This window comes from Pogoniulus pusillus, chromosome 7 (genome assembly GCF_015220805.1).
Source record: "Pogoniulus pusillus isolate bPogPus1 chromosome 7, bPogPus1.pri, whole genome shotgun sequence".
NCBI lineage: Eukaryota > Metazoa > Chordata > Aves > Piciformes > Lybiidae > Pogoniulus > Pogoniulus pusillus.
This window is the reverse complement of record NC_087270.1, coordinates 25433600-25448941: the sequence shown is the minus strand read 5'-3', so window position 1 is coordinate 25448941 and position 15342 is coordinate 25433600. Positions and strand designations below refer to the sequence as shown.

Sequence of the window (15342 nt, the reverse complement as noted above, 5' to 3'; positions counted from 1 at the left end):
GTCTTGTGATGCACTGGGGCCTGTGAGCATTACAGCTCCAAGAATGCTAAGACCCGGGCAGAAGCAGCACAGTTCTGCTTTTGGGAAGAGGTTTTTGTTAGAGCAGATGACCAAGTTTGCATTCATCTTCAGGTGAAGTGAAAGAAAAGGTGCTTGAAAGGACACCTACAGACAACTGAGCAGGGGAGACATTGCACAATAAAGGCAGTTAAGGGGAATGATATTACCCAAAGCCAAAACAGTCTTTCAATCCACTTTGCTTTATGAACTTTTGCTTTATTTCACCATCTGAAAATTAGGCTACTTGCTTATTTCTGGAAGGAGGTAGGACTTCCTCTAGCCAGTCACCACATAGTTCATAAATTCATGGGTTCATACTATGGTTTGGTCTGGAAAGGACTTGAAAGATCACCTAGTTCCAATCCCCTGCCACGGGCAGGGACACCTCCCACCAGCCCAGGTTACTCCAGGCCTCATCCAGCCTGGCCTTGGATACCTCCAGGGAGGGCACAGCCACAAACTCCCTGGGCAATTTGTGCCAGTATCTCCCTACCCTCACTCTCAAGATTTTCTTCCTCATTTCCAGTCTCAATCTGCTCTTCTCAAGCTTAAATCCATTATCTCTGAATCCTTTTACTCCCAGCCCTTGTCCAAAGTCCCTCCCCAGCTCTCCTGCAGCCCTCTTGGGTACTGGAAGGCTGCTCTAAGGTCTCTGTGGAGCCTCCTCCTTTCCAGGCTGAACAGTCCCAACTCTCTCAGCCTGTCCCTATAGGGGAGGTTCTCCAGCCCTCTGATCAGCCTCATGGCCTCCTCTGGACCCTCTCCAACAATTCCATGTCCTTTTTATGCTGGGGGCACCAGAACTGGAGGCAGTGCTGCAGGTGGTGCCTGAGCAGAGCAGAGGGGCAAAATCCCCTCCCTTCAGATTGCTGTACTTCTTGGGAGCTCAGGGGTTTTGCTTGGGAGTGTTTTTTTCTTGTTCTGCTTTTAAACAGGACAGTAGAGAGAGTTTAGATACACACCACACCTAAAGGCCACCTACTGAATAGCTGAACCAATACATTTATGCCTGCCAAGGTTAAAAGAGTTCAAAGGAGCTGCAAGCACAAGCTTGCTCATCTGTATTCCTCCTACCATATCCTCAGCCTCTCTTCCACAGCTCTTTGCAAATCAGCAAGAGGAAATCAATAGCTGTGAGAGAAATTCAGCTGGGAGTGAGAGAAAGGAAGTGTTCCTCCTGCCAACTAGCAGCAGCCTCTTTGCAGTATATCCTTATTTCCTGTAGCTGGAGGGTTCACCCTGATTTACTCTCCAGCCAGCTAGCACACAAAGGTAACACAGATGCAGCTGTGGTTAGTTTCTGCTGTCATGAATTCCAGCTCCAAAGAAGAGGGACTCAAAAGGGAACAAGTTCTGTTGTTAAGAACTTCACAAAGCAGCAATTGTCAGTGGTCAGATGAAAAGAAACACACCGCAAGCTGTGACAGGCAGATCTGTACCCTCCCATGAGGCCCCACCTCACCTTTTCCACACCAGCCAAGAGCTTGAGGTGTAACAGACACCTTGCCAAGACAGACACATCAGCCAAGAACTGTATTAGAACTGCTGTGTCCAGCAGGAGCAGGGAAGGGATTGTCCCCTTGGACTCTGCTCTGCTGAGGAGGCCACACCTCAAGTGTTCAGTCCAGTTCTAGGCACCTCATTACAAGAGGGATGTGGAGGTGCTGGAGACAGGGCAGAGGAGGGCAACAGAGCTGGGAAGGGCCTGGAAAATAAATCTGATGAGTGACTGAAGGAGCTGGGGATGGTTAGTGTGAAACAGAGGAGGCTGAGGGCACACCTCATGGCTGTCTGCAGCTACCTGAAAGGAGGCTGTGGAGAGGCTTCTGCTGGTCTCTTTTCACAGGTTATTAGTGACAGAACAAGAGGAATGGCCTCAGACTGTGACTGGGGAGGTTCCGAGTGGACATCAGGAAGAACTTCTTCCCAGCAAGAGCAGTCAGGCCTTGGAATGAGCTGCCCAGGGAGGTGGTGGAGTCACCTATCTGGATACATTTAAAGGTCATTTGGCTGTGATGCTTGGCAATATCACAGTATCATCAGGGTTGGAAGAGACCTCACAGATCATCAAGTCCAACCCTTTTCCACAGAGCTCAAAGCTAGGCCATGGCACCAAGTGCCACGTCCAATCCTGCCTTGAACAGCCCCAGGGACGGCGACTCCACCACCTCCCCTATGGTTTAGAGTGCCCCTTGCAGAGTAGGGATATGGGCTGGACTTGGTGACCCTGAGGGGCTTTTCCAACCTGGCTGTTTGTGTGATTCTGTGAACTACAGACTAAAGAGATGATGTTCAGAGACATGTTCTGAGCAACAGGTAGATTTAAGCAGATTTAGTCACCCACCCTCATCATGGACTCTTCTCCTAGCAGATAAGCTAGTACTACAACATGATTTCAGGAGGTCAAGTCAAAGCAAGACTCCTCCAAACCACCACTTCGATGAGCCTTTGCCCAAAGACCAACTTGAAGGCCACAACATCTCCTCATTCAAGTTCTTCTCGTGCCCATTTACATCAATTAGCTCCCTCAATAACTGCAAGAGAATTTACATTGGGAATAAACACTTCCATTTATGATATACTTCTTTAGAGTAGAAACAAAGCAGCTGGCCTCCACACTCCCCAGGCAGGCAGAAAAACACTGTCCTGCTCTATTGTGCTCAAGCCCAAGGTGAAAGGCTAAAACAGCAGAGCTGCTGCAGGTTACTCACCCTGTTGTACATGTATCTAAGCATGAAGTCCAGCAGGAAAGACTTCCCCTTGCGGAACGCTCCTGCTACCGACACAACTACTATGTTAAGATCTTTGATGTGTTCCTGAAGCAAGATTTTCTCCAATGCTTCTTCGTCCAGCTCAAAGTTATGATCATCTTCGTGGGCAAGGACAATCTGGATGGGGCGAGGCTTATCCAGCTCCACTTCGTCATCAGAATCGGGCAGGGCGTCCTCCTCTTCCTCCTCGTAGTGCTTGCCTGCAAAGTGACAGGTTAGGACATGTTAGCAGTCAGAGCTAAGGGCACCAGGCACTGCTCTGGGGTGAAGCCCTGGGATGGGCTTTCATTCACACCAGTAAGTGGTTAGAATCACAGAATCAACCAGGTTGGAAGAGACCTCCAAGATCATCCAATCTATCACCTAGCCCTATCCAGTCAACTAGACCACGTCACTAAGTGCCTCACCCAGTCTTTGCTTGAACATCTTTTTGGTGTTCTTGGGGAGGCACATGTGCAGAGCAGATGAACAGCAGCTCCCTGCTTTTAGCAGTTTCATAGAATCCTAGAGCTGTCAGGGATAGAAAGGACCTCAAGGATCATCCAGCTCCAAACACCCTGCCATGGGCACCTCACACCAGATCAGGCTGCTCAGAGTCACATCCAGATTGGCCTTAAACACCTCCAGAGATGAGACTTCACCACTTCCCTGGGCAGCCTGTGCCAGTCTCTCACCACCCTCATAGTCAAGAACTTCCTCCTAACATCCAATCTTAATTTGCCCACTTCTAGTTTTGCTCCATTCCCTGCAGTCCTCTCACTACCTGACAGCCTAAAAAGTCCCTCCCCAGCTTTCTTGTGGCCCCCTTCAGATCCTGGAAGGCCACACTAAGATCTCTTGGGAGCCTTTTCCTCTCCAGACTAAACTCTCTCAGTTCATAGAATCAACCAGGTTTGGAAGAGACCTCCAAGATCATCCAGATCCCCAGGCCTGTCCAATCAACTAGACCAAGCAACTAAGTGCCTCATCCAGTCTGTTCTTGAACACCTCCAGGGACGGTGCCTCCACCACCTCCCTGGGCAGCCCATTCCAATGCCAATCATTCTCTCTGTGAAGAACTTCCTCCTAACATCCAGCCTATACATCCCCTGGCACAGCTTGAGACTGTTCACATAGTTTTCTCTGTTTCATCCAGTCTACATTTCACAGAATCAGAGAGTGTTAGGGATTGGAAGGGACCTCCAGATATCATCCAGTCCAATCCCCTTGCCAGAGCAGGGGCACCCAGGTCACACAGTGGGGTTGGAAAGGCTCCAGAGGAGACTCCACAACCTCTCTGGGCAGCCTGCTCCAGGCCTCCAGCACCTTCACAGGGACAAGATTTCCCCTCCTGTTCCCATGGCCTCTCCTCTGCTCCAGCTTGTACCTGTTGTTCCTTGTCCTACCACCAAAGAGAGCCTGGCACCTTCATCCTCACACCCACCCCTTGGATATTTATAGATGTTGAGAAGAACTTCAACATCACCTTTTAGGAAACCACAATGAAGTTAGTTTTTAGCTTAAAAATCCCTTTTAAAGCCTGAAGTATAACATTTGTTAAAGGCCCTTTTAATCTGAAAAAAAGAAAAGTTTAAAATAAACTCTAAAACAGAGTCAAAAAAAGGCTGGTTTTAGATCACTGTCTCCTGGTAAGGTGAAGAAAGTTCAAAACAAACCAACCAACCAAAAACAATCAACATTTTCTCTCAGCTTTGCTTGTCAACATGTCCAAGCCAGCTCACTGATCTAGCATATAACCCTTGGCTGACATACATCAGCAGAAGACCAAGCTCCTCTTCAATTCACTACACCCCTTTCCATTCTCAATCCAGCACAGACTTCAAAGGATCTGGGCTCCCCAGTTTAAGAGGGACAGAGTCCAGCAGAGGGCTACAAGGATAATTAGGGCATGGCTTAGGAGAAGAGGCTGAGAGACTTGGGACTTTTTAGTCTGGAAAAGAGAAGACTTGGAGGGGATTTCATAAATGTTTATAAATATCTGAGGGGTGGGGGTCGGGGGTGGGGGGGACAGGCTCTGCTCAGTTGCTCCCTGGGATAGGACAAGGAGTAATGGATGGAAGCTGCAGCACAGGAGGTTCCAGCTCAACACAAGGGGGAACTTCTTTATTGTAAGGGTCACAGAGCATTGGAACAGGCTCCTCAGAGAGGTTGTGGAGTCTCCTTCCCTGGAGACTTTCAAGGCCCACCTGGGTGTGTTCCTCTGTGATCTGTGTTAGATGGTATTGTCCTGCTCTGGCAGGGAGGTTGGACTCAATCTCCTTGGGTCCCTTCCAGTCCCTAACATCCTGTGATCTGCTCACTGTTGGCAAGAGAGTAAACTCCTGAGAATGTGCAAGAGATCAGAACGTTGTTGAACTGATCTCTGGCTTCAGACCATAGCACATTACTAAGGAAGAACAACAAAAGGCTTCAGATCAAACTTTACACACGGTTTAAGAATCAATGTCCTTGCAGGATCAACTGGTAGCTGAAAGAACTGTAACTCAGATGGCATTTAAATTACTAATGAAAGGGAAATTAACAAGACACAACCTTCCAGATGTAGCTTGAGAGAAATGATTCTGTCACTCTGCTCTGCTGGGATCTTGCCTGCAGTGCTGTGTCCAGCTATGGAGCCCTCAACATAAGAGAGACATGGACCTGTTGAAGAGTGTCCAGAGGAAGGCCACAAATATGATCAGGAGGCAGCAGTACAAGGGCTTGGAGTGACAGGATGAGAGCAATGGTTTGCGAGTGGAGCAGAGCAGAGTTAGGTTGGAGCTCAGGAGGAAGTTGTGCAGAAGGAGAGTGGTGAGACACTGGCACAGGCTGCCCAGGGCTGTGCTTGAGGCCCTGTCCCTGTAGACTTTGAAGCTCAGCCTTGCTGTGTTCCTGTGCAGCCTGCTCAAGCTGGAGGCGTCCTTGCTGCCTGCAGGAGGGTGGACAAGATGCCCTTGGAGGGTCATTTCCAGCCCAATGCAATCTGTGACAGTGAGCACAGCATCACAGTACAAATGCCCTTTTCCTGGCTTCCAGACCTCATGAGTTATGGGGTTAAAAAGTCTAAAAGCAAACCAGACAATCTGACCTGTCCAAGATAAGTCTCCTCTCTTGTTCAAATTCCACAGCACTGAAGCCCGTCACACACCAGAAGTTAACTCTGCCATTGGCCTGATTCCATTTCTCCTTTCAAGCATCTGGAATTGGCTCTGTGCTTTCAGAACTGCCTCCCACTCCAGATGTACATTTTCCCATACTCTATCAAAACCCCAGCTGCACAAACCTGGCTGGAGCACCTTCCCAGCAGTTACTTATCTGGGTTCCTCATCAGGCTTGCACACCCATTGCTTTAAGGAAGACAAATCAGCAGCCACCTCCGGCTCCTTGCATGCAGAGATGCTGCATGGCCCTTCCTAGGGAAGCAGCCCAGCAGTGTGCAGGAAGCACCGCAGATCACACCAGGTGAATTCAGTCACAGCAGGGACCCTGCCAAGAGTCACAGGACCTGCCAAGTCATTGCTGACAGACTTTACATCCTAGATACCACCCTTAGGAAGGGTGCTTCACTGTCATTACATCCACAAAATAGAGCAAACACCTGAGTTGTTAGCATGAGCTCGAAAAACTGGTGACATGGTGACCATGGAGGTTTTCCAGTCCCTGGTTCTGACAGCATCACTTCACCACGAATCAGAGAGGACATCTCCATTTCCTGGCATGACATTAATGAGGGGACAGAGTCTGCTCAGCAAGTTTGCTGATGACACCAAACTGGGAGGCTTGGCTGATAGAGCTGAAGGCTGTGCAGCCATCCAGCGAGACTTGGACAGACTGAGAGCTGGGCACAGAAGAACGAAATGAGATTCCACAAGCACAAATGCAGAGTCTTGCACCTGGGGAGGAATAATAAATGGCACCAGTACAGGCTGGGAGGGGATCTGCCCTGTGGAGAGGGACCTGGGAGCCCTGGTGGGTAACATCCATGGGACAGCAATGTGCTCCTGTGGCCAAGAGGGCCACAAGGGTCCTGGGAGGCATGAAGATGAGTGTGACCAGCAGATCAAGGGCATGCCCCTCTATTCTGCCCTGGTGAGACCTCACCTGGAGTACTGCAAGCAGTTCTGGGCTCCAGGGATCTGCTGGAGAGAGTCTGGTGGAGGGCTTAGTGGATGTTGAGGGGACTGGAACACTGCCTGATGATCTATGAGGTCTCTTCCAACCTTGGTGATACTGCGATGAGGAGAGGCTGAGGGACCTGGAGCTGCTTAGTCTGGAGAGGAGAAGGCTGAGAGGGGATTTAATATATATTTATAAGTACCTGAGAGATGGGGTTCAGGAGACAGGGGACACAGGCTCTGCTCACTTGCTCCCTGGAATAGGATAAGGAGCAATGGATAGAAACTGCGGTACGGGAGGCTCCATCTCAACACAAGGAGGAACTTCTTTACTGTAAGGGTCACAGGCTCCCCAGAGAGGTTGTGGAGTCTCCCTCTCTGAAGACCTGTCTGAATGTGGTCCTCTGTGACCTGAGCTAGATTGTCTGGTCCTGCTTTGGCAGGGGGGTTGGGCTGGATGATCCCTTTGGATGCCTTCCAACCCCTGACATCCTGTGAGCCAGTGATTTCCAGCCACTGAATCTGTGCTGCCTCCAAGGTCAGTGGCACAGAATCTTAGAACTACAGAACCACGGAACTGTTGTGGTTGGAAAAGGCTATTGAGGTCATCAAGTCCACACAGGATCACAGCATATCAGGGGTCGGAAGGGACCTCTGGAGAGCTTCCAGGCCAACCCCCCTGCAAGAGCAAGACCAGAGAACCTAGCACAGGTCACACAGGAACACATCCAGTCAGGGCTGGAAAGGCTCCAGAGAAGGAGACTCCACCACCTCCCTGGGCAGCCTGGGAAAGTGCCCAAGAAGTCTTGCTGACAACACATTTTTCCTAATATCCAACCTGAACTTCCCTGACAACTTAAGGGCATTACCTCATCCTGTTAGTTGTTGCATGTGACAAGAGACAATCCCCACTTGGCCTCAACCTATGTTCAGGGAGCTGTAGAAAGCAATGAAGTTCTCCCTCAGCCTCCTCTTTTCCAGACTAACCAGACCCAGTTCCCTGAACCACTGCTCATGAGACTTGGGGCAGTGTGGCTGGAAAGCTGCCAGCAGAAAGGGACCTGGGGGTTGTCATGGACAAGCAGCTGAACAGGAGCCAGCAGTGCCCAGGTGGCCAAGGAAGCCAATGGCATCAGAAATGCTGTGTCCAGCAGGAGCAGGGAGGGGATTGTCCCCTTGGACTCTGCTCTGCTGAGGAGGCCACACCTCAAGTATTCAGACCAGTTCCAGGCACCTCATTACAAGAGGGATGTGGAGGTGCTGGGGACAGGGCAGAGGAGGGCAACAGAGCTGGGAAGGGCCTGGAGAATAAATCTGATGAGTGACTGAAGGAGCTGGGGATGGTTAGTGTGAAACAGAGGAGGCTGAGGGCACACCTCATGGCTGTCTGCAGCTACCTGAAAGGAGGCTGTGGAGAGGCTTGTGCTGGTCTCTTTTCACAGGTAATCAGTGATAGGACAAGAGGAATGGCCTCAAGATGAGACTGGGGAGGTGCAGACTAGTCATCAGGAAGAACTTTTTCCCAGCAAGAGTGGTCAGGCTTGGAATGAGCTGCCCAGGGAGGTGGTGGAGTCACCTATCTGGATGCATTTAAAGGTCATTTGGCTGTGGTGCTTGGCAATACGGTTTAGGGTGCACCTTGCAGAGTAGGGATGTGTGTTGGATTTTGGTGACCCTGGGGGGCTTTTCCATCCTGGATATTGCTGTGATTCTGTGTTAGATTTGTAATCTAAAGCAGTATCTGCAACTTCATTCACTAGGAGCCTTTTTCTAGGACCACTGTTCCTATTTGGAAGTCATCAAAACCTCAGCACACCTCAAAGCACAAGGAGTTAGCAGCATCCTGCTACAGCTGCAGAACATAGGCACAGCCTCTTGAAGCCAATAAGCTTTCCAAACAAACAAGGAGAGTAGCCTTTCCTCATTAATTATTTCCAAACAAGCAGATTCTCCCTCTCACATGCAGATAGTTCTATCAAGAGCTTACACACAGTAAGCCTGTTAAAAGCTCACATCTTGTTAAAAGCATTCTGCACCCCTGGAGTCCACTTGGCTCGGAGGGGACAGGACAGAAGAGTTACCTTAGCCCCTATGTTCAGCTTCTACTAGCTCTCACCAAGCAGAGCTTGGAAAATCAACTTCAGAGCACTGACTTGGGTTTGTTTCTTTGGGTCAAGTTGGTTTGTTGGTGTTTTGATCAGCCAGCCTAACAGATTTGAAAGCTTCATCTACCCTGGTCTAGTTGAGACATTGGATCAGACAATCTCCAAAGTCTCTTCCAGCCTAAGCCATTCTGTGATTCCATGATACCCACAGGAAAGGCCATTGCTGCCATGAATCATGCAGTTCAGAGGGTGTATTGACAGCTGTGAAGGAAACCTGATTTATCCAGCAGAGCTCAGGTTGCAGAGAACACCCTTCCCCTTGAGAGATGTTGAAGTAGCTGGCGATTAACAGGCCAGACATTGCAAAAGTCAAGCATGTCTGTTACCTGTAGAACAACTGCTACTGCACATCCCAGCACCGCAAGCAGCTTATGCTAATGTTCTCCTAGGCAGATGCCACAACCTTTATGGTCTCCTATATATCACCATCTGGCTTCTTAGTTGGGCCAATCACTGTCTCACACAGTACTGGAGTACTTTAGAAACCTTTCTAGAAGTCTTCAGTATCCTGGGTTGAGGACCACATTCAGCTTCCAAGAAGAGATGGCTGCAGCATCTCTCCTATAGAAACAGAGAGTTGGAGTTGTTCAGTCTGGAGAAGAGAAGGTTCCCAGGAGACCTTACTGCGGCCTCCAGTGTCTGAAAGGGGCCTACAGAAAAGCTGGGGAGGGACTTTATTGGCTGTCAGGTTGTGACAGGACAGTGATGGAGCAAAACTAGAAGTGGGCAGATTCACACTGGATGTTAGCAAGAAGTTCTTCACCAAGAGAGTCATAAGAGATTGGCACAGGTTGCTCAGGAAGGTGGTGGAAGCCTCATCCCTGGAAGTTTTTAAGGTCAGGCTAAATGTGGATCCAGGCACCTAGATCTAGTGTGAGGTATCCCTGCCCATGGCAGGAGCACTGCAACTGGATGGTCCTTGAGGTCCCTTCCAACCACACACATAGTGATTCTATGAACTACTTTCAGAGCAGTCTCTGAAGACAAATCTCAGGACAGAAGTCCCACTTCACAGCCCACTTTTCTGCAAAAGCACTCTGGTAGGTTCTGTAGGTAGCAGAAGAAAAGCAACGTGCTGATAGCACTGCCAAGTCAGGTTAGGCCAGCAGTTAGTGACATTCACAGTATGAATCCCTACTCCTCTTTTCCCTCTACCTTGCTGCCCTCATCTGCCCCAGCACGGTCACAGCGTGCTACTTGAAACCTGGAATTTCAGTGGATTCCTCCTAAAGCCCAATCTAAGGAGCACAAACTGCACTAGGTTCTTCCTTGCGATAGTTCAGCCTCACAAAATCCAAGCAGATGAGCACTGACTTTAGAAGAGATGGCATTCTTAGAATGACCACCCAATGACTTTTCTTGCTTTGAAGGATGTGTTTCAGGGCTTTTTATTGTTTGGGCCTCACCACCCTTGTACTGCAGAATTTCTTCCTCAGCTCCACTCTAACCCTGCTCTACCTCATTTTCAAACCATTCCCCCTTGGCCTGTCTCCAGACACCCTCAGCACAAGTCCCTCTGCAGCCTTCCTGCAGGATGCCTTCAGGCACTGGCAGACAGCTCTGAGGTCACCCTGGAGCCTTCTCCTCTCCAGGCTGCACAGCCCCAGCTCCCTCAGCCTGTGCTCACAGCAGAGCTGCTCCAGCCCTTGGAGCATCTTTGTGGCCTCCTCTGGGACTTGCTCCAACAGTTCTATGTTGTTCTTCTTCTGACACCACCAGAACTGGACATAGTATCTGAGGCTCATTTGTTGTTCGTCTGACCTTTAAAGCTTCTGAACTAACACACTCCATACTACAGTCAGATCTTCCATTCTGGCTGAAGCTGATGCAAAAACATCCTCAGCTGGACCTGCCCCTGAAGTCTGCATTCAGACCTATTACTGTAGCTGCTTCCTAAGCACTCCCTACTCTGCTTTGGTTTCTTCCACCCTGAGTCACTCAGAGCCTGTGAACTAGTGCACAGCTCTGACTGTGCAGCATCACTTCCCAGGTTAAACCGAGGAGGAGAGAGGAAATACTGCAGGTCCAGACAGAGCAGCAGACAGACTTGAATGGAAGCACACAACCAAGAGAAGGCAGCACCACTCAGTTCCTCAGCAACAATTACAGCAGAACTGTTGACACTCATCAGCTAAGTACCCAGAACAAGCACCATTTGTTGAAATGCTAAGCCAGATTTTCAGAACAAGAGCTTCTTGTGTATGGTAGAGACAATATTTCAACTGAACAAACTAAATAAGCCACTTCTTAAGAGGGTGAAGTAAAAGGAAAAGCTAATTCCTGTTTCCTCTAAGTACACAGCCAGTAGCTGATGACCTATTTGTCTGCAGTGTAAGACCATGGTACCTCAATCTGCAAGCTAGGAAAATAAGAGAGAGTGTACTCCAAATGCAAATTCCTTCCTTTAAGCTCATCCATAGAAACCAAGTACAGGCATAATTACTTTTAACTTTTAACCCAAAGACACCCAGCTTGTTAAACACATCATTCATAGACCCCTAGAATGGTTTAGGTTGGAAGAGACTTTAGAGATCATCCAGTTCCAACTCCCCTGCCACGGGCAGGGACACCTCCCACTTGATCAGGTTGCTCAAGGTCTCATCCAACCTGGCCTTGAACATCTCTAGGGAAGGGGAATCCACAGCCTCTGTGGGCAACCTGTACCAGTGTCTCCCCACTCTCATCGTCAAGAACGTCTCCCTAATCTGCAGTCCAAATCTGCCTTCCTCCAGCTTCAATCCATTGCTCTTTGTGCTATCCCTACAAGCCCTTGCAAATAGTCCCTCCCATCCAGCTTTCCTGTAGCCCCATTCAAGTACTGGGAGGCTTCTCTAAGGTCTCCCCAGAGCCTTCTCTTCTCTGGCCCAAGCAGCCCCAATTGTTTCAGCCTGTCTTCACAAGAGAGGTGTTTCAGCACTCTGAGCACAGAATCATAGAATGGTCTGTGTTGGAGGAGACCACCAGAGGTCATTTCATCCAACCCCCATCTTCGTGGCCACCTCAGATTATGAACGAAGTCCGAAATAAGTCACCTTAATCAGATGGCTCTCACCAATCTTCCATTGGCTCCACCACAAGGAGTTACAAAGACTTGAAGGCTGGACTTGATCTTAGAGGTCTTTTCCAACTTTCCATGACTTTACATGTCCTTGAGCTGATAGTCTTAACATCTTCTTTCTGCAGAAACTTGCACTTTGCCAGAAGTCCCACTTTAAATCACAACTGCCAGCGCCTCTGGATACTTCAGCTCTCAGCATCCCTGAACTTCCCTGGTGCTCCTCAGACACCACACATCCATACAAAAGCCTCCCACTCCCAGATCAATACAGATGCAATACAGGTAACCCCCCCACAGCTGACTGGGTGCTGGAGAGTGCTACACCAACTTCAAACCTCCACTGCCTGAGGGATTTAACTTATTTTAAGTTTTTGATCTAAGCTGTCAGGAGGAAACTGTTGCACCACATTTCAGTGCAGTGAATCATAGAATGGTTTAGGTTGGAAGGGACCTCAAAGTTGAGCCAGTTCCAAACCACTGCCATAGGCAGGGACACCTCCCACTAGTGCAGGTTGCTCAAGATCTCATCCAACCTGGCCTTGAACACATCCAGGGAGGGAGCAGCCACAACTTCCCTGGGCAACCTGTGCCAGTGTCTCACCACCCTTACTATAAAGAACCCTTTCCTAACATCTAGTTTGAATCATCCCTCTGCCAGTTTAAAACTCATCTTGCCATTACAAGATCTTACAAATAGTACCTTCCCAGCCTTCCTGTAGGCCCCCTTCAGATACTGGAAGGCCACTCCAAGGTCTCCTCTTCTCCAGGCTGAATCCTCTCAGAGCTTCACCTAGGAAATTTGCCTCAATGTAAGGAGACAAACTTCAAACGTTCCTTGTTTCAATGTAGTGAAATGAAGAAAGTGTAGGTATGTGTGAATTGACTTCCACAGTAGAAACCAAAACCAAGTAGGTTAACCTTCAAACCTTACTTGGACAAGGCAAAAGTAAAAATCTGTCATATCTACTGGAAAAAAAAAAAAGAACACACTAGACTTTAAATCCCAAATTTGTCCTCTCCTTTCTCCAGCAGTCCTACCCCATGCAATAAACTTACAGCAGACCCAAATGAATGCTGCAGGGCTGACACAGACCTCACTGCTTTCCTACTGCTGACTAGACAACACTTCCAAGAGCCTGGGTTTAAGACCAGAAATAATAACAGTATTTTGAGTATTTCAGTTATAAATATGAATAATGAGTTAAACCCTAAAAGATTTGTTTGCATATTCAGTGAGCCAGGAGAGATGGTATGATGCAATTAACTCTTTCTGTTCCTTCAGGGCATTGGGATGTTAAGGGGACAGATTTAGAGCTGTTACATAAACTGTGAGAAGAAGCAAGAAGTACTTGAAGCTGCAATTCTGTCAGGGAAGAGGAAAATTATGATATTCTGATGACCTATATACCTAGAAAGCATCACAGCTAATGAAATGTGAGGTGTCCCTGCCCATGGCGGAGGGGCTGGAACTAGATGATCCCTGCAGTCCCTTCTGATCCTGACTGGTTACAGTATCACAGTATTATCAGGGTTGGAAGAGACCTCACAGATCATCAAGTGCTTTACCACAGAGCTCAAGGCTAGACCATGGCACCAAGTGCCACATCCAACCTTGCCCTGAACAGCCCCAGGGACGGCGACTCCACCACCTCTCCGGGCAGCCCATTCCAGTGTCCAATGACACTGGGCCTGGTGTACTCCTGAGTGCTTTTGAGCAGACAGCTCTCCCACAGCTACAGTCTCAAGTTGTGCCAGGGGAGGTCTAGGCTGGATGTTAGGAGGAAGTTCTTCACAGAGAGAGTGATTGGCATTGGAATGGGCTGCCCAGGGAGGTGGTGGAGGCACCATCCCTGGGGGTGCTCAAGAAAAGACTGGATAAGGCACTTAGTGCCATGGTCTGGTTGACTGGCTAGGGCTGGGTGCTAGGTTGCACTGGATGAGCTTGGAGGTCTCTTCCAACCTGGTTGATTCTATGATTCTATACACAGAATACCAATAAGGTGGCATTTTGCATTCCCCAATTAAGGGGACAGAAAAGCTGGAGAGAGACTTCATAATCACAAAGAATTAACCCTCAAATTCAGCCATTTCAACAAGTCTCCTTCTCTGGAGACGCCCCCAGCCCATCTGGATGCATTCCTGTGCAAACTACCCTGGGTGATCCTGCTTGGCAGGGGAGGCTGGACTTGATTTCTGGAGGTCCCTTCCAACCTCTAAGGTTCTGTGATTTTGTGAAATGCAGACAAGAGAATACTGACAAGGAAAGATTAAAACAGAAGCAGTACTAATGCTGTTACAACCTAGGAAGGCAAATATACATCTCATATCTAAGGATTGCTTTTCTGAACTTAGTAAGAATGCTGTTTCTCCATAGCTACAAGGCAAAACTTGGAGGCTAGCACAACTGACAAAGCAGACTTCTCATCCTTCTTCCACTCTGCCTAAAAATCACAGTTATTATTAGCACTTTCACTGAAGGACCTAAAAGGATCTCTACACACAGCAAGGTTTACTAGTACTTTTCCAGCCCCCTCAAAGAATGCTGCTTTTAAAATATTAAGGCTAAGGCAGATGAAAGTACTAAAAAAAAAAAAAAAAGCCTCTTCCTCACCTTTTCTCCCTTTTCTTATCATTCTTCAGGTTCTGGAGGGTGGGAACAGGAATACACCAGCTCTGACAATGCCCTAGTCCAGCAGAGATTCTGCAAACAAGCGAAAGCTCTTTGTGAACACTGCAGGCTGACCGAATCTTTGCAGGCCAGACATTTAAATTAGGAAGATTTCCAAGTCTGTTTAAGACTGTTGCTCACCTAGGAAGACTGAGTCAGTATTTTCTAATTGGTTTAGGCCACAACTACACTTTCTGTACCTTGCATGTACTCCTCACGTCAGCAACTGATAATCTGAACAACAATTAGCTAAAACGAACCAAGGTTTGCAGTGAAAAGGATAGGGAGGGGGGAAAAAAAAAAGTAAGCTGAGATATGCCAACTGCAATTACTTCATGTTTGATGTTTAGATTAGCAACTAGAATAAGTTTAGTCATCCACCTGCAACTGGATCACAGCCACAGAGGAGCGCAACAGCAAGCAGAACCAGTGCTCGCTTTTGCTGCACAGGGAGGTAAGCCAAAGGGCCAGGTTTCAGACTCTCATTTCCAGCACAGATAAGCTCTCAGTCAGAAATAACAAATGG

The 15342-nt window shown here is 48.4% G+C and overlaps 1 protein-coding gene across 5 annotated transcripts in view; it reads right to left on the bottom strand.

The window, feature by feature from the left end:
• ATL2 (atlastin GTPase 2) overlaps nucleotides 1-15342 on the bottom strand; it is a 60899-nt gene that overhangs the window by 30435 nt on the left and 15122 nt on the right. For 4 of the 5 annotated variants that reach the window (XM_064146280.1, XM_064146279.1, XM_064146281.1 and 1 more), the window contains exon 2: nucleotides 2772-3031. In XM_064146280.1, the coding sequence (XP_064002350.1) occupies nucleotides 2772-3031 (260 nt within the window). Of the gene's footprint in view, nucleotides 1-2771; nucleotides 3032-14759; nucleotides 14850-15342 lie in introns of all 5 variants that reach the window. The other variant, XM_064146282.1, reaches the window with a different exon arrangement.